General features: G+C 43.3%; 1 protein-coding gene across 2 annotated transcripts in view; it reads left to right on the top strand.

Annotated features, from left to right (window-relative positions):
• The window catches only part of mynn (myoneurin), a 467,776-nt gene that overhangs the window by 113,987 nt on the left and 333,508 nt on the right, over window positions 1-20,281 (top strand). For both annotated transcript variants that reach the window (XM_063045225.1, XM_063045221.1), the window contains exon 7: window positions 2,984-3,102. In XM_063045225.1, the coding sequence (XP_062901295.1) occupies window positions 2,984-3,102 (119 nt within the window). The remainder of the gene's footprint in view (window positions 1-2,983; window positions 3,103-20,281) is intronic.

Genomic DNA, 20,281 nt, shown 5'->3' with positions numbered 1-20,281 from the left:
CTTTCTTTTGGGCATTCACAGTAAAAAAACACACACAAGACGGAAAAGCAACCAATGTGCAAAAACAAAAAAGAAAGAGGAATAAAAGTAATAAATAAGCAATAAATATCAAGAACATGGGATGAAGAGTTCTTTAAAGCGAGTCTATAGATGGGAACGGTTCAGTGATGGAGCAACTGAAGCTGAGGAAAGTTAACCCCTCTGCTTCAAGAGCCTGATGGTTCTGGGATAATAACTGTTCCTGAACCTAGTTGGCACGTGGCCAAGTGGTTAAGGTGTCCGTCTAGTGATTTGAAGGTTGCTAGTTCGATCCTTGGCTGAGGCAGCGTGTGTGTGTCCTTGCAAGGCACTTAACCACACATCTGCGACGACACCAGTGCCAAGCTGTATGGGTCCTAATGCCCTTCCCTTGGATAACATCAGTGTCGTGGAGAGGGGAGACTTGCAGCATGGGCAAATACTGGTCTTCCATACAACCTTGCTCAGGCCTGTGCCCTGGAAACTTTCCAAGGCGCAAATCCATGGTCTCACGAGACTAATGGATGCCTATTTAAGAACCTAGTGGCTGGTAATGCTCCTGTACCACCTCCCTGGCAGCAGCGCGAAAAGAGAATGTCCTTGACAGTGGGGATCTTTGATGATGGATCCTTGATGGGGTTCACAGTACAATGCTGGAGTTGTACCTTGCACACAGGAAGATAGTTGTGATTGTCGGGAGTTTCTCAGACCTTTTATCTCCATTTGCTTCATCAGTGACCTTCCTTCCAATGGAAGGTCAGACGTTCTGGGTGTTCTGTCCTCCTGAGCTGTCTGTGTGGAGTTTGCACATTCTGTCTGTGTTTTCTCAGGTAGCTTTGGTTTCCTCCCATGTCCCAAATTGTTGGGGGGATGGGAACCAGTATGATAAAGCTGAGGATGAACCAGCAGGTTTACAAGTAGATGAAGGGTGTAACTTGAATGTAAGGAAGGACAAGGCAAGGACTGGGTACAAATGCAGACAGAGCAAAGAGTTAAATTGTACCACAGAGGCAAAATTCAAAAGGGCAAAGAATGCAGGACTGAAGGTTCTGTATTTAAATGTGCGTAGCATTTGGAATAAGGTGGACGAACACGTGGTGCAATTACAGTTTGGTTGTTATGACATTGTGGACATCACTGAGTCGTGGCTGAAAGAAGGCCATAGTTGGGAGTTCAATATCAAAGGATATACTTTGTATCGAAAGGACAGGCAGGAAGGCATAGCCAGTGGTGTGGCTCTGTTGGTAAAAGATAGAATTACATCTTTAGAAAGACATGACATAGGGTCAGAGAATGTTGAATCTTTGTGGGTGGAGTTAAGAAACTGCAAGGGTAAAAAAAAACTTTATGGGAATCATATATAGGCCTCCAAATAGTACCCAAGAAGTGGGGTTGAGATTGCAAAGGGAACTGGAAAAGGCACATAATAAGGGTAATGACACCATTGTAATTGGGGACATCAATATGCAAGGGAATTGGGTAAATCAGGTTGGTGTTGAATTGCAAGAGGGGGAATTTGCTGAATGCCTATGAGATGGCTTTTCAGAGCAGCTTGTACTTGAACCTGTTGTGTAATAACCCCGATCTTATTAGTCAGTTTAATGTAAAGGAACCCTTAGAAGGCAGTGATCATAATATGATTGAATTCATACTGCAGTTTGAGAGAGAGAAGCATAAGTTACATACATAAGTATTGCAATGGAAGAAAAGGAATTACAGAGGCATGAGAGAGGAGTTTGTCCTGGTGGATTGGAGGAGGATACTGGTGGAGATGATGGCAGAGCAGAGATGGCCGAAGTTTCTGGGAATAGTTCACAAGGTGCACAATAGATATGTCTCACAGAAAAAGAAGTTCTCAAATGGCTGGAAGTAGACAACCGTGGCAGGACCAAAGGGTTTTGGCTGGAAACGTCAACTGTACTTTTTTTCTATAGATGCTGCTGAGTTCCTTCAGCATTTTGTGTGTGTTGCTTAAAGTGGAGGTTGATAAGGTTCTTGATTAGTCAGGGCATCAAAGTTTACAGGGAGAAGGCAAGAGAGTGGGGTTGAAAGGATAAATAATGAGGCATGATAGAATGGTGAAGCAGCCTTGATGGGCCGAATATCCTAATTCTGCTCCCATGTCTTATGGTCTGAACATAGACAGTGCTTAAATTAAGAGAGTAGCAAAGAGATGGCTGATTTTCTGGAAGATGTTTCCCATGTTGCTATAATTCTAAAGCAGTCCAGACCTTGTCTATTTCATTCCAAAGCCTGTGACAGTCACGCTGTGGATAAATTAGTTTATAACATCCCTGGGAAGAGAAGGCAGACCACAGATGGGAGACACTTGGAGAGAGTTGTAAAAGATTTCGTAGTACATACCTTTATTCCTTCTATCAAAGTACATGACAGTATATTCTATCCACTGCTTCTTTTCTCATTCCCCCAATCTGTCTAACTCCTTCTGCAGACTTGCTTCCTCAACACTACCTTCCCTTCCACCAGTCTTCTTATCGTCTGCAAATCTACCTCCAAGCCATCAATTCCTTCATCCAAATCCTTGATATACAATGTGAAAGGAAGTCGTCCCTGCACCAACTCCAGCAGAACACCACTAGTCAACAGCAGCCAACCAGGGAAGGCCGCCTTTCCTTCCAGTCTTTGCCTCCTGTCAGTCAGCCAATCATCTGTCCATACCAGTATCTTTCCTGTATTACCGTAGGCTGTATAAAGCAATGGAAAATATGACGCAGAAGAGATTCTGCAGATGCTGGAAATCTTGAGAGATACTCACAAAATGCTGGAGGAACTCAGCAAGTCAGGCAGCATCGATGGAAATAAATAAACCGTGAGTCCCTCCAATATTTTGTGATGGAAAGGATTACATGTCTTGTGATTGGAGACTGAAAAGGTTTAATGCAGGGGGATAAATTATGGAGAAATGTTACCGGTTACATTTCAATATATCTTTGTCATTATGCAGGCAATCCTTGTCCTGTCATCCAACCACCCCTCAATGGCCAAGTTGAACCTGTCCTGGAGCATTATTCATTCAAAGATCAGGTCCAGATCAGATGCAACGCTGGATTCAAATTTGTGAAGGTATTTTAAAAGTGGTAAAATGGTTTATTATTATTTTTTTATTTTGAGATACAGTGCAGAATAGGCCTTACTGGCACACTGAACCATGCCATCTACAACCCACTGATTTAACCTCAGCCTAATCACAGGACAGTTTACAATGACCAATTAACCTACTAACTCGTATGTGTTCGGACTGCGGGAGGAAGCTGGAGCACTCAGACTAAATCCACACACTCACAGGGAGAACGTACAAACTCCATACAGAGGAAACTGTAAACTCCAATGCCCTGAGCTGTAATAGTGTCACGACAGTCGCTATGCTACCATGCTGCGTTATTATTGTCATTGGTAAAATCTTGTTCTGCATGCCACATCAATGGACAGTCCACATAAGGGGTGCGTAAAAAGAAGGATGTGGATACTATAGAGAGAGTACAGAGGAGATTTACAAGGATGTTGCCTGATTGGAGGGTGTACCTTAATGAGAATAGGTTGAGTGTACTTGGCCTTTTCTCCTTGGAGTGACAGAGGATGAGAGGTGACCCGATAGAGGTGTATAAAATAATGAGAGGCATTGATCGTGTAGATAGTCAGAGGCTTTTTCCCAGGGCTGAATTGGCTAACACAAAAGGGCATAGTTTTAAGGTGCTTGGAAATTGATACAGGGGAGATGCCAGGGGTAAGCTTTTCACACAGAGAGTGGTGTGTGTGTGGAATGCACTACCGGTGGCGGTGATGGAAATGGATACAACAGGGTCTTTTAAGAGCCTCTTAGATAGGTACATGGAGCTTAGGAAAATAGAGGGCTATGTGCTAGGGAAATTCTATGAAGTTTCCAGAGTAGGTTACATGGTCGGCATAATATTGTGGGCCGAAGAGCCTGTAATGTGCTATAAGTTGCTATGTTCCGTTTTCTATGTGCTATGTTCTAATTACTTTTTAATCAGGATGATGATCGTGATTCTAAAGACAGAGTTTCGTGGCAGCTTCTCAGAGTTGAGGAGCAACCAATCAGCAAGAGGGATTCATTAGAAAGGGCCAATAAAAATAATACAAGTGCAAGCAGAGCAGTCATTCTTTGAGTGTGCCAGTCTTTAGATTGGCCTTGGCTCATCAGGCTTGGGCAACATGTGGCTTGGGTGAGGTAAATTGTCTGAGACCATCAGACCATAAGAAACAGGAGCAGAATTAAGCCATTTGACCCATTGAGTCTGCTCTGCCATTCAATCATGGCTGATCCAATTCTTCCAGTCATCCCCACTCCCCTGCATACCTTTGATGCCCTGGCTAATCAAGAACCTATCTGTCTTTGCCTCAAATACACACAATGACTTGCCCTCCACAGCCGCTCGTGGCAACAAATTCCACAGATTTACCACTCTCTAACTAAAGTAATTTCTCTGCATCTCAGTTCTAAAAGGACGTCCTTCAATCCCCTACCAGGGGAAATAACTTTGCTATATCTAATCTGTTCAGGCTTTTCAACATTCAGAATATTTCTATGAGATCCCCCTCATTCTCCTGAACTCCAGGGAATACAGCCCGAGAGCTGCCAGACGTTCCTCATATGGTAATCCTTTCATTCCTGGAATCATTCTCGTGAATCTTCTCTGAACCCTCTGCGATGTCAGTATATCCTTTCTAAAATAAGGAGTCCAAAGCTGCACACAGTACTCCAAGTGTGGTCTCACGAATGCCTTATAGAGTCTCAACATCACATCCCTGCTGTTATATTCTAGACCTCCAGAAATGAATGCCAACATTGCATTCGCCTTCTTCACAACCGACTCAACCTGGAGGTTACCCTTCAGGGTATCTTGCACAAGGACTCCCAAGTCCCATTGCATCTCTGCATTTTGAATTCTCTCCCCATCCAAATAATAGTCTGTCCATTTATTTCTTCCATCAAAGTGCATGACTGTACACTTTCCAATAATGTATTTCATTTGCCACTTCTTTGCCCATTCCCCTAAACTATCTAAGTCTCTGTGCAGGCTCTCTGTTTCCTCAACACTACCCACTCCTCCACCTATCTTTGTATCGTTGGCAAATTTAGCCACAAATCCATTAATACCATAGTCCAAATCATTGACATACATCATAGAAAGCAGTGGTCCCAACACCGACCCTTGTGGAACTTCACTGGTAACTTCCAGCCAGCCAGAATACGATCCCTTTATTCCCAGTCTCTGTTTTCTGCTGACCAGCCAATGCTCCACCCATGCTCATAACTTCCCTGTAATTCCATCTAATTCTTATCTTGCTAAGCAGCCTCATGTGCGACACCTTGTCAAAGGCCTTCTGAAGATCCAAGTACATCACGTCTACTGCATCTCCTTTGTCTACCCTGCTTGTAATTTCCTCAATTGTCAGGCAGGATTTTCCTTTCAGGAAACTATGCTGGCTTTGGCCTATCTTGTCATGTGCCTCCAGGTACTCCATAACCTCAGCTCTAACAATCAATTCCAACAACTTCCCAACTACTGATGACAGGCTAACAGGTCTATAGTTTCCTTTCTGCTGCCTCCCACCCTTCTTAAATAGCGGAGTAACATTTGCAATTTTCCAGTCATACAGTACAATCTATTGATTACTGAAAGATCATCGATAATGCCTCCGCTATCTCTCCAGCTACTTAAAGGCTGATCCTTTTTTATTCCCTCCTCGGCACCACTCCCTGGCCTTCTCTCTGTAACCTTTCATGCTGTATCCAATCAAAAACCTGTCGATCTCTGCCTTAAATACACCCAATGACCTGGCCTCCACAGCTGCCTGTGGTAATAAATTCCACAAATTCACCACCTTTGGCTAAAGAAACGTATCCACATGTTGCAATGAATGAGGCGGACCCAAGTGCAGGACACAGGCACGGAATTTGGTTAGGATGCAGACATGAATTGCAAACAGGAGGGAGAGCAAACCCAAAATAATCTGCAGATGCTGCAGTCAAAGCAACACTCACAACACGCTGGAGGAACTCAGCAGGTCTGGCAGCATCCGTGGAAACGATGGTAGGCAGGAGATGGACAGAATTTATCTTGACTCGGAGCGTAGAGAAAGAAACGGCGGACAAAGCTCTTCTTAGTACAGAGAGACAGGGTTACACAGAAGTAAAACTATAGATGATTTATCCTGGCATGGAGAGGCTGGGTTCACAGGTAAACCTCTGAACTGGAATTGAGCTTAGAAAATTGATCTTGACACGAAGAGATGGAGTTTCACAGGTAATTCTCGATACTGGAGCAAGACAGAACATACATTCCTAAGCGGCCGGGAACTGTTAATTACCACACGGCAAAACCAACGATCTGGCAACTAGTGGTTGTAACGCCGGGGTTCTTATGCTGCAGGTCCTGATGGAAACCAGGTGTGCCGTCATCAAAGAGATTTAGGAGCAAATGGGAAATTAACAGTTGGAACCGTGGCACAATCAAAGGAAATTAGGAGAAAATAGAGAATTAACGATCGGGACTGTGACACCACACCTCTGTCTTAAATGGACGCCTCTCTATCCTGAGGCTGTGCCCTCTTGTCCTAGATTCCCCCACCTTAGGAAACATCCTTTCCATCTACTCTGTCTAGGCCTTTCAATATTCAAAAGGTTTCAGTGAGATCCCCACTCATCCTTCTAAATTTCTGTGAGGACAAACCCAGAGCGATCAAACATTCCTCTTATGATAACCCTTTCATTCCCATCAAGGAAAAATCCTGCCTGTTTGAATTCTTTGAGGAGATTACAAGTAGGATAGATAAAGGAGATGCAGTGGCTGTTGTATATTTGGACTTCCAGAAGGTGCCACACTGAGGTTGCTTACCAAGGTATTACAGGAAGGTTACTGGCATGGTTTGAGCATTTGCTGATTGGTAGGAAGCAGCAAATCGTAGGAATAAAAGGATCCTTTTCTGGTTGGCTGCCAGTGACTAGTGGTGTTCCACGGGGGTCAGTGTTGGGACCACTTCCTTTTTTATGCTGTATATCAATGATTTGAGTGATGGAATAGATGGCTTTGTTGCCACGTTTTGGTAGAGGGGCAGGTAGTGTGGAGGAAATGAGTAGGATGCAGAAGGACAGATTGGGAGAATGGGCAAGAAAGTGGCAAATGAAATACTATGTTGGAAAATGCATGAATGCACTTTGGTAAATAAATGTGCAGACTATTTTCTAAATGGGGAGAAAATCCAAAAGTCTGAGATGCAAAGGGACTTGGGAGGCCTTGTGCAAAACAACCTAAAGGTTAACTTGAAGGTTGAATCAGTGGTGAGGAAGGCAAATGCAATGTTAGCATTCTTTTCAGGAGGTCTTGAATACAAGAGCAGGAACGTTATTCTGATGCTTCAGAAGACACTGGTGAGGCCTCACCTTGATTATTGTGAACAGTTTTGGGCTCCTCATAGAAGAGAAGATGTGCCGGCTTCAGAGAGGGTTCAGACGAGGGTCACAAGGATGATTCCAGGAGTGAAAGGGTTATCATACAAGGAATGTTTGATGGCGCTGGGTCTGTACTCGCTGGAACTTAGAAGGATGAATGGTGAGCTCTTTGAAACCTTTTGAATGTTGAAAGGCCTAGACAGAGAACATAAAACATAGGAGTAGAATTAGGCCATTCAGCCTATCGAGTCAGCTCCACCATTCCATCATGTCTGTTCCTGGATCCCACTCAATCCCATAAACCTGCCTTCTTGCCATATCTTTTGATACCCTGTCTGATCAGGAAATAATCAACTTCCACCTTAAGTATATGACTTGGCCTCCACCGTAGTCTGTGGCACAGCATTCCACAGATTTACAATCTCCTTTTTGGAATACATCTATCCAAAAAGTAGCATACTAACACAGAACTCCTGTGGAAACCTGTGGAATAATATTGAAGGAGCATTCGATGGCTGTGGCCCTGGATGTGGAAAGGATGTTTCCCATGGTGGGGGAGTCTAGGAAAAGCAGGCACAGCCTTAGGATAAGAGTGGCATCCATTTAAAACAGAGGTGTGGAGAAATTTCTATAGCAAGAGAGTGGTGAATTTGTGGGATTTGTTACTACATGCACCTGTGAGGGCCAGGTCGTTGGTGTATTTAAGGCAGAGTTTGTTCTCGATTGGACATGGCATCAAAGGTTACGGGGGGAAGGCCGAGGAATGGGTTGAGGAAGGGAAAAAAAGGATCAGCCATGATTGAATGGTGGAGCAGACTCGATGGGCCAAATGACCTAATTCTGCTCCAATGTCTTATGGTGTTATGATGTTTGTAAGTTTTACACTTTAAAAACCTTACCGTTGCTGTCATCTATTATCTAAGATTGAGGCGGTCCTAGAGGTCCAATGTTGGCAACAAGTGAAGTTGGCATATTCGGCCCTCATCTCTCCACTCAGTTTCCTGCAGTGATAGTAGAAGCTGGGGAGACGTTTATCATTTCTGCCTCCATCACTCCTGTCTACCACTGATCTGAGTTCAAAAGTTTGAAGTTATGTTACCATTTAATAAAACTCTAGTTAGGCCTCATATGGAATATTACATACAGTTCTAGTCACCCTATTATAGGAAGGATGTCGAGGCTTTGCTGAGGTTTACCAGGATGCTGGCTGGATTAGAGGGCATGTACCTTAATGGAGGTTGGACAACCTTTGGTTGTTTTCTCTGGAGCAGTGGATCTGAGAGGAGATCTGGTAGAGGTTTATAAGATTATGAGAGGCATAGCTGTAGTAGTAGACAGACAATATATTTTCCCAGGGTTGAAATGTCTAAAACTGGAGGACTTGAGAAACAGGTTAATTTTAAAGTCGATGAGAGGGGCAAGTTCTTTTCTGCAGAGAGCGGTGGATGCCTGGAATGCATTGTCTGTGGTGGTGGGAGAGGCAGATACATTTGAGACTTTGAAGAGATGTTTAGATAGGCACATGGATGTGAAGTAAATGGAAGAATATGGACATCGTGTAGGCAGAAGAGATGGTTTGCCATGTGATTACTAATTTATTTGGTTTGGCATTACTTTCTGGGCCGAAGGGTCTATTGCTGTTCAATGTGACAGGACAGATGGAGGAGAAGAGTGGGTAATACTACACAGATAAAACAAGCCAGTACTGCAGCATTGAGGGTCATTCTGGAAGGCTTTTAAAACAGGGCTCTATGGGTAGAACTGTGAGTAGATAGTCGCAAGTAGGTCCACGTCTAACTGCTAGGAGACATCTGAAAGAGAAGTAATGAGGGTTCCCAGCTCATGTCACGGTAGTGTAGCAGGTAGTGTGACACTACTATGACTTGGGACATTGGAGTTTGTCAATCTCAATCTTAGTCATCAACCTTGGCCTCCTCTGTAAGAAGTCTTTGTACTTCCTCCCAGTTGGATGGGTGGGTTTCCTCGTACAGTACAAAGATATACCAGTTAGGTTAATTGGTCACTGCAAATTCTCCCGTGATTAGGCTAGGGTTAAATCAGGGGTTGTTGGGTGGCAGGGCTCGAGGGCCAGAAGGGCCTGTTCTGTGAAGTCAAAAGTCAATGCCCGGTCATTTCAGATTGATTCCACCGCTCTTTAGAACAGAATTCCAAAAACAGGACCTTAGAGGAAAGTGCTTTTCTTATTTGAAATAAATGACCTTTTATTTTCTATCAGAAACCCCTGATTTTAGACTCTCCCATAAGAGGGAACATCCTCTCCATATCCACCTTGAAAAGACCACTCAGATTTTGTATGTTTCAAACAAATCCTTTCTCCCTGCTCTAAACTCCAGTGGATATCCCAGTGGTCTGTTCAACTATCTCTCAGAAGACAACCCTCCCATTCCCAGGAAGGTTTTTTTACTCTGAGAGTGGTTGGAGCATGGAATGCACTGCCTGAGTCAGTGGTGGAGGCAGATACACTAGTAAAGTTTAAGAGACTACTAGACAGGTATATGGAGGAATTTAAGGTGGGGGGTTATATAGGAGGCAGGGTTTGAGGGTCGGCACAATATTGTGGGCCAAAGGGCCTGTACTGTGCTGTACTATTCTATGTTCTATCTATTAGATGTAGGGGAGACTAGGACTAGAGGGTACAACCTCAGAACAGATGAACGTCCTTTTAGAACAAAGATGAAGAGGAATTTCTTTAGCCAGATGGCAGTAAATCTGTGGAATTCATTGCCATAGACGGCTGTGGCAGCCAAGTCATTGGGTATATTTAAAGCGAAAGTTAATAGGTTCTTGATTAGTCAGGATGTCAAAGGTTCCGGAGAGAAGGCAGGAGAATGGGGTTGAGAGGGATAATAAATGCAGGGTGCCTTCAAGAGAGTGAATCCAAGAATGAACCTGGTCCAGATGGAGTACCTGGCTGAGTACTGAAGAACCGTGCCGCAAATGGCTGGTGTATTCATGGATATTTTCAACCTCTCGCTCCAGCAGAGTGTGTTACCCACCTTCTTCAAGCAGGGTTCAATCATACCAGAGCCCAAGAAGAGTGTGCTAATCTGTCTAAATGATTATCAGTGGCATTTACCTCCACAGTAATGATGTGTTTTGAGAGGCTGGCGTTGAAGCACATCAGTCCCTGTGTGGCATTTTGGATCTGCTCCAATTCGCCTACTGAAGCAACAGGTTTACAGCAGATGCTGTCTTGTTGGCTCTTCACACAACCCTGGAATACTTGGACAGCAAAGATGGATACATCAGGATGCTTTTTATCGATAACAGGTTGGCATTTAACATCATCATCCCCTTAAAGCTGATCAGTAAACTCCAAGACCTCGGCCTCAATACCCACCTTGTGTAATTGGATCCTGGATTTCATCACTTGTAGACCCCAGTCAGTTCGGATTGTCAAAAACATCTCGCCCACAATCTCCAACAACACAGGAACACAGTGGGGATGTGTACTTAGCCCTATACCTATCACTTTGTGGCTAAGTACAGCTCCAAAATCATATACAAGTTTATTAATGACACCATTGTTGTGGGCTGTATTAAAGTTGGTGATGGATCAGCACACAGGAGGGAGATTGAAAATTTGGCTGAGTGGTGTAATAACAACAACTTCTCACTCGATGTCAATAAGACCAAGGAGCTAATGGTAGACTTCAGGACATGGAAGTCAGTAACTTTAAATTCCTGGGTGTCACAATCTCAGAGGACCTGTCCTGAACCCATCATAAATATAACTGTGAGGAAAGCACAACAGCACCTCTATTTCCTCAGGAATCTGTGGAGACTCGGCATATCATCAGAAACCTTGGCAAACTTTTATAGATGTCTGGTGGAAAGTGTGCTGACTGGCCGTATCACGGCCTGGAATGGGAACAGCAATGCCTTTGAGCAGTAGTGGATTCAGCCCAGTACATCTCTGGTAAAACCCTCCCAAAGATTGAGCACATCTACATGAAACGTTGCCATAGAAAAGCAGCATCCATCATCAAAGATCCTCACCACCCGGGACATTCTCTTTTCTCACTGCTACCATCAAGTAGAAGGTACAGGTGCAAGTAGAAGGTACAGGTGCCTCAGAACTCGCACCTGTGCAAGAACAGTTACTACCCCTCAACCATCAGGCTCTTGGACAAAAGGGGATAACTACATTCATTTAAGGGCTCTTTTATCTTGTTATTTCATGCTCATTATTTATTACTATTTTGTTTGTAATTTACGGTTCCTGATGTTTATAATTTACAGATTGTGCTTACAGTTACTGTTTCATAGATTTGCTAAATATGTCTGCACAAAAAGAATTTCAGGGTTGTATGTGGTGACATGTATATACTGGGATAATAAATTTTACTATGACCTTTGAAATCAGCCATGATGGAATGGCCGAGCAGTCTCAATGGGCTGAATTGCCTAATTCTGCTCCTATGTATAATCCAAAGAGCTTTTACAGGTATATTAAGAGCAAAAGGATTGTAAGGGATAAAATTGGTCCTCTTGAAGATCAGAGTGGTCGGCTATGTGCGGAACCAAAAGAAATAGGGGAGATCTTAAATAGGTTTTTTGCATCTGTATTTACTAAGGAAACTGGCATGAAGTCTATGGAATTAAGGGAAACAAGTAATGAGATCATGGAAACTATACAGATTGAAAAGGAGGAGGTGCTTGATGTCTTGAAGAAAATTAAAGTGGATAAATCCCCGGGACCTGACACGGTGTTCCCTCAGACCTTGAAGGAGACTAGTGTTGAAATTGCAGGGGCCCTGGCAGAAATATTTAAAATGTCGCTGTCTACAGGTGAGGTGCCAGAGGATTGGAGAGTGGCTCATGTTGTTCCGTTGTTTAAAAAAGGATCGAAAGGTAATCTGGGAAATTATAGGCCGGTAAGTTTAACGTCGGTTGTAGGTAAGTTATTGGAGGGAGTACTAAGAGACAGAATCTACAAGCATTTGGATAGACAGGGACTTATTAGGGAGAGTCAACATGGCTTTGTGCGTGGTAGGTCATGTTTGACCAATCTATTGGAGTTTTTCGAGGAGGTTACCAGGAAAGTGGATGAAGGGAAGGCAGTGGGTATTGTCTACATGGACTTCAGTAAGGCCTTTGACAAGGTCCTGTATGGGAGGTTAGTTAGGAAAATTCAGTCGCTAGGTATACATGGAGAGGTGGTAAATTGGATTTGACGTTGGCTCAATGGAAGAAGCCAAAGAGTGGTAGTAGAGAATTGCTTATCCGAGTGGAAGCCTGGGACTAGTGGTGTGCCACAGGGATCAGTGCTGGGTCCATTGTTAATTGTCATCTATATCAATGATCTGGATGATAATGTGGTAAATTGGATCAACAAATTTGCTGATGATACAAAGATTGGAGGTGTAGTAGACAGTGAGGAAGGTTTTCAGGGCCTGCAGAGGGACTTGGACCAGCTGGGAAAATGGGCTGAAAAATGGCAGATAGAGTTTAATACAGACAAGTGTGAGGTATTGCACCTTGAAAGGACAAACCAATGTAGAACATACAGGGTTAATGGTAAGGCACTGAGGAGTGCAGTAGAACAGAGGGATCTGGGAATACAGATACAAAATTCCCTAAAAGTGGCATCACAGGTAGATAGGGTTGTAAAGAGAGCTTTTGGTACATTGGCCTTTATTAATCAAAGTATTGAGTATAAGAGCTGGAATGTTATGATGAGGTTGTATAAAGCATTGGTGAGGCCAAATCTGGAGTATTGTGTTCAGTTTTGGTCAACAAATTACAGGAAGGGTATAAATAAGGTTGAAAGCGTGCAGAGAAGGTTTACAAGGATGTTGCCGGGACTTGAGAAACTCAGTTACAGAGAAAGGTTGAATAGGTTAGGACTTTATTCCCTGGAGCATAGAAGAATGAGGGGAGATTTGATAGAGGTATATAAAATTATGATGGGTATAGATAGAGTGAATGCAAGCAGGCTTTTTCCACTGAGGCAAGGGGAGAAAAAAACCAGACGACATGGGTTAAGGGTGAGGGGGGAAAAGTTTAAAGGGAACATTAGGGGGGGCTTCTTCACACAGGGAGTGGTGGGAGTACGGAATGAGCTGCCAGACGAGGTGGTAAATGCAGGTTCTTTTTTAACATTCAAGAATAAATTGGACAGATACATGGATGGGAGATGTACGGAGGGATATGGTCCGTGTGCAGGTCGGTGGGACTAGGCAGAAAATGGTTCAGCATAGCCAAGAAGGGCCAAAAGGCCTGTTTCTGTGCTGTAGTTTTTCTGTGGTTTCTATGTCTCCTGATCTTATCAAGTTCAAGTTCGGTTATTGTCATCTGACTACATATAAACAAACAAATGAAGCAATGTTCCTCCAGACAACAGTGCACCCATAAAACATATATCACTCACAGCACATAAAATATAAACATAAATAAGTTTATAAAATATAATTCAAAATACATATACCACACAGCATAGGTAAACAGTAAACAGCTGCGAGTGACAAGACCTTGGTGGTGGCAGGGTATTCATTAGTCTCACAGCCTGAGGGAAGAAGCTGTTACCCACTCTGGAAGTCTGAGTTCTAATGTTCCTGTACCTCCTTCCTGATGACTGGGTGAAAGAGATTGTGATAGGGATCCGCAACAATGCTTCGGCCACTTCATCTACAACGCTCCCTGTAAATGTCACAAAGGAGGTTGTCGGGGGAGGGTGGGGGGAGGACATCCCAATGATCCTCTTGACAGTTTTACTGTCCTCTGTAGAGTCTTGCAGTCTGATGCCTTGCTGCTTCTATACCACACAATGCAGCCAGATTTGATATTAGATTTATTTTCTAATAGATTGCTTTCTAAACCGCAAACTTTTAGTTTCCAGAAGCGTTTGTGGTATCTTATGAAATGTCTCCTAGAAACCTAAAATATGACTGAACATCACTGAGTCATGGCTGAAAGAAGGCCATAGTTGGGAGTTTAACATCAAAGGATATACTTTGTATCGAAAGGACAGACAGGAAGGCATAGGCTGTGGTGTGGCTCTGTTGGTAAGAGATGGAATTTTCCCCGGGATCAAAAAAATATGACTATGAAACTATACTACATCTTTAGAAAGAGGCTTCATAGGGTCAGAGAATGTTGAATCTTTGTGGGTAGAATTAAGAAACTGCAAGGGTATAAATACCATTATGGGAATCATATGTAAGCCTTCAAGTAGCTGCCAAGATGTGGGGTTGAGATTGCAAAGGGAGCTGGAAAAGCCATGTAAAAGATAATGTCACAATTGTGATGGGGTCTTCAATATGCCAGGGGATTGAGAAATCAGGTTGGTACCCGCTCACAAAAGAGGAAATTTGTTGAGTGCCTACGAGATTGCTTTTTAATGCAGCTTGTGCTTCAGCCTACTCAGAAAAAGGCTGTCTTAGATTGGGTGTTGTGTAATAACCCAGCTCTTCATACGGAGCTTAATGTAAAGGAACCCCTAGGAGACAGTGATCATAATATGAGTGAATTCATGTTGCATTTGGAGAGGGAGAAGCATAAGACACATCAGTAGCACAAAGGAATAAAGGGAATTACAGAGGCATGAGGGAGGATCTTGCCCAGGTGGATTGGAGGAGGATACTGGTAGGGATGACAGCAGAACAGAAATGGCTGAAGTTTCTGGGAATAGTTCATAAGGCACAGGATAGATATGTCCCAAAGAAAAAATTGTACTCAAATGGCAGGGGTAGTCAACCGTGGCTGACAAGAGAAGTTAAGGACTGCATAAAAGCCAAGGAAAGGTAGCAAAAGTGAGCACGAAGTTGGATGATTCGGAAGCTTTTAAAATTCAACAAAAGGCAACAAAAAAAAACTATAAGAAGGGAAAAGATGAAATATGAGGGCAAACTAGTTGATAATATATATGATAGGAAATATAAAGCAGGATACTAAATTTTTTCAGTTATATGAAGAGTAAAAGGGAGGTGAGAATTGATATTGTACCACTGAAAATTTATGCTGGTGAGGTAGTAACGGGTGACAAAGAGATAGTAGATGAACTTAGTGGGCACTTTGCATCAGTCTTCACTGTGGAGGACACTATCAGTGTGCCAGAGGTTCATGAGTGTCAGGGAGCAGGGGTGAGTGCAATTACTATTACAAAGAAAAAAGTGCTAGGCAAACTCAAAAGTTTTAAGGTAGGTAAGTCACCTGTGCCAAATGGACTACATACCAGAGTCCTGAGAGAGATTGCTGAAGAGATAATGGAAATATTGGTCATGATCTTTCAAGAATCACTTGATTCTGGCATGGTCCCGGAGGACTGGAAGATTGCAAATGTCACTTCACTCTTTAAGAAGGGAGGAAGGCAAAAGAAAGGAAATTATAAGCCGGTAAGGCTAACCTCAGTGGTTGGGATAGTGTTGGAGCCTGTTATTAAGGATGAAGTTTCGGAAAACTTGGAAGTCTAATGATAAAATAAATCAAAGTCAGTATGGTTTCTGTCCAGGGAAATCTTCCCTGACAAATCTGTTAGAATTCTTTAAGGAAGTAACAAGCAGGGTCCATGAAGTTGAAACTGCTTTGCCTACAGGTGCAAAGTTTTCCCACTTCTGTTTTGACTCCATACATGGATCAGGTCTTACAGAGAACCAATATCGTTCCTTGCAGTTCTTTTTCTATTAACTTATCTATAGAATCCCTGAGGATTCTCCTTCTCTTTGTCTGCTGGAGCAACTTCATGCCGTTGTTTAGTCTCCCTGATTTATTTCTTAAGTGTTCTCTTGTATTTCTTGTACTCCATAAGCACATCACTTGTACCTGTTTGCCTACACCTGCTATGCACCTCCTTTTTGCTCTTAACCAGGGGCTCAATATCGCTTGAAACCTAAGGTTCCCTACACTTATTATTTTAACATTTTATTCTGACAGGCACTTACAAGCTTTCTCTCTCAAAATTTCATTTTTGTGGTCCTCTCATTTTCCAAGTACACCTTTGGCAGAAAACCATAACAACATAGGAGGTAGGAGCAGAATTAGGCCATTTGGCCCATCTAGTCTGCTCTGCCATTTCATCGTGGCTTATACAATTTTCTTCTCAGCCCCAATCTCCTGCCTTCTCCCCATATACCTTCATGCCTCGACCAGTCAAGAACCTATCAAGTTTTGGGCGCCTCATCTAGGAAAATATCTGCTGGCATTGGAGAGGGTTCAGAGGAGGTTCACAAGGATGATTCCGGGAATGAAAGGGTTATCATATGAGGAACATTTGATGGCTCTGGGTCTGTACTAGCTGGAATTTAGAAAGATGAGGAGGATCTCATTGAAACCTTTTGACTGTTGAAAGGCCTATAAAGATTAGATCTGGTAAGGATGTTTTGCATGGTGGGGGAGTCTAGGACAAGAGGCTAATGCCTTAGGATAAAGGCATTTAAAACTGAGATTTGGAGAAATTTCTTCAGCCAGAGGGTAGTGAATTTGTTGCCACAGGCAGCTATGGAGGCCAGGGGATCTATTTAAGGTAGAGCTTGATAGGTTCTTGATTGGACACAGCATCAAAGGTTATGGGGACAAGGCTAGGGGGTGGGACTGAGGAGGGGAAAAAAGGATTAGCCAGATTGAATGGCAGACCAGACTCAATGGACCAAATTGCCTTATTCTGCTCCTATGTCTTATGGTCTTAACCTCTGCATTAAATATACCTAAAGACTAGGCCTTCACAGCTGCCTGTGGCAAAGAATTGCACAGATTCACCACTCTCTGGCTGAAGAAATGCCTCCTTTTCTCCATTCTAAAAGGATGCCCTCTATTCTGAGGCTTTGTCCTCCTGTCTAAGACTCACCCATCATAGAAAACATCTTCTCCACATTCACTCTATCAAGGCATTTCACTATTCAGTAGGTTTCAATGAGGTCACCCCTCATTCTTCTGAATTCCAGGGAATACAGGCCCGGAGCCATCAAACACTCTTCATATGACATGTGATTCAATGCATAAATAATTTTCATGAACCTCCACTGAACTCTGTCCAGTTTCAGCACATTCTTTCTGAGATAAGGGGCTCAAAACTGCATAGAATATTGCAAGTGAGGCCTCACCAGTACCTTACAAAGTCTCAACATTATATCCTTCCTTTTATATTTTAGTCTGCTTGAACTGAATGCTAACATCACATTTGCCTTCCTCACTACAGACTCAACCTGCAAATTAACATTCAGGGATTCCTGCTGAGTCCCTTCATGCCTCAGTTTTTTTTGTACTTTCTCTCCATTTAAAAGTAGTCAACCCTTTAATTTCTCCTACCAAAGTGCATGACCATACACTTCCCAGCAGTGTATTCCATCTGCTGTTTGTTTCCCCATTCTCCTAATCCAGTGGTCCCCAGTCTCCAGGCCGCGGACTGATACATTGCTGCGAAGAATGCAGCAGTGCAGTGGTGGCCGGAATACACCCAGCACGTCTTTAAGAAAAAAGCCGAAATAAACAAGCTAATTAATTAGGTGCCACCCGGCACGTAAATGTCGGGCCAGATCAGAGGCGACGCATTTGGCAATTGCCTCTGATTTGAGCCGACATTTAAGTGCTGGGCGGCACCTAATTAATTAGCTTGTTTACTTCGTCTTTTTTCTTAAAGATGTGCTGGGTGCGTTCCGGCCACTGCTGCACCCCTGCATGCTTCGCGGCAATGTATCGGTCCACGGCCTGGAGGTTGGGGACCACTGTCTTAATCTGTCTAAGTCTTTCTGTAGCCTGTCTACTTCCTCAAAACTACCTACTCCTCCTCCCATCTTTGTATCGTCTGTAAACTTTGCAAAAAAGCATCAATTACTCCCACACTTTGCCTCCTACCATGCTAGAATCTTTCCAGTAATACCATGGGCTTGTAGCTTGTTAAGCAACCTCATGTGAGGCACCTTGTCAAGGCCCTTCTGAAAATCCAAGTATCCAACATCAACCAATTCTCTTGTCTATCCTCTTTGTCATTTCTTCAGAGAATTCCAACAGATTTGTCAGGCAAGATTTTCACTTGAGGAATCCATGCAGCCAACAGCCTATTTTGTCATGTGGCTCCAAGTACCCTGAGACCTCAACCTTACGAATAGACTCCAATATCTTCTCAAACACTGAGGTCTAGCAGGCCTATAATTTCCTTTCGTCTTCCTCTCTCACATCTTGCTATCTTGAAGACTGGAGTGACATTTGCAATTTTGCAGTCCTCTGTAACCATTCCAGAATCTAGTGGTTCTTAAAAGATCATTACTAATGCCTCCAGAATCTCATGACCCACCTGTTCAGAACACTGGTGTATGGACCATCCATACATGTGACTTATCTCCTGTCAGACTTTTTAGTTTCCCATGAACTTCTCTCTAGTTGTGGCAACTTCACACACTTCATGATCACTGACACCTGGAACTTCTACCATACTGCATGTGTCTTCCACAGTGGAGACTGATGCAAAAATATCCCGGACCCTGGCACCAAGGCAACTTACCACCTCGCCCACTAAACCACCTGTCTATTACCCTAACTGATGAATCCCCTAGCACTATAGCACGCCTCTTCTCTCCCCTTTCCCTTTGGAGTCACAGAGCCAGATTTAGTGCCAGAGACCCATCGGTTGTGACTTTCCTCTGTTAGGCCATTCCCACCCACCCAACAGTATCCAAAGTGGTATACTGTTGTTGAGGGGGATGACCAGAGGGGTACTTTTCACTGGTTGTTTTACCCCTTTCCCCTTTCTGACTGCCACTCAGTTTCCTGTGTCTTGCACCTTGGGTGTAACCTCTCTAAACTCCGGTTAGAAGCTGCAGCTGGAGGCACCTCTCATCAGGGACATTGGCAGTCTCCCTACTTTCACATATTCCACAGGACCATAAGACCGTAAGTTGTAGGAGCAGAATTAGGCCATTCAGCCCATCGAACCTGCTCTGCCATTCCAGCATGTCTGCCCCGGTGTACAGAAGTGAGATAGGTCAGCTGGTTCAGTGGTGTTGCAACAATAATCTTAGACTCAGTCGGTAAAACCAAGGAATTGATCGTGGACTTCAGGAAGGGGAAGTCCATCAGATCGCAAGACATAGGAGCAGAATTAAGCTATTCAGCCCATTAATTCTGCTCCACCATTCCATCATGGCTGATCCTGGATCCCACTCAACCCCATACATCTGCCTTCTCGCTATATCCTTTGATGCCCTAACCAATCAGGAAACGATCAACTTCCACCTTAAACATATGCATGGACTTAGCCTCCACCGCAGTCTGTGGCAGAGCATTGCACAGATTTACTACTCACTGGCTAAAAAAAAATTACTTCTTGCCTCTGTTCTAAAGGGTTGCTCCTCAATTTTGAGGCTGTGCCCTCTAGTTCTGGATACCCCCACCATAGATAACATCCTCTCCACATCCACCCTATCTGGTCCTTTCAATATTTGGTAGATTCACTGAGATCCCCCTGCATTCTCCTAAATTCCAGTGAGCAATGTTCCCTCTAATTTTTAGTAGTCAGTGTGCGCAAAAATCTTGTGTTGTGCAAATTTTTTTCCTGTGACAAAAGTATGTGCACACTGAATGAACACATAGCACAGTTATTGTAGGTTTACAAAATATTTGACATAAAACTGCACAGAATAACAACAAAATAACATACATATTTAAATCACTGAGTTATTTTTTCTCTCTGCTGTCTTTGGCATTTACCCATTCTTTGTAATCTCTATCTAGACTAATAGAACTTCCATCCAATTGTTAGCTTTTGATTCTCATTAACATATCCAAATGACATTCACCTAAACAGCTTCTGAGGTTGTTTTTGAGTTGATTCATTAGGCTAAAACCTGGTTCACAGTCCGCACTAGACGCAAG

Source organism: Mobula hypostoma, chromosome 4, assembly GCF_963921235.1.
Source record: "Mobula hypostoma chromosome 4, sMobHyp1.1, whole genome shotgun sequence".
In the NCBI taxonomy this organism is placed as follows: domain Eukaryota; kingdom Metazoa; phylum Chordata; class Chondrichthyes; order Myliobatiformes; family Myliobatidae; genus Mobula; species Mobula hypostoma.
This window is presented reverse-complemented; position numbering and strand designations above follow the sequence as displayed.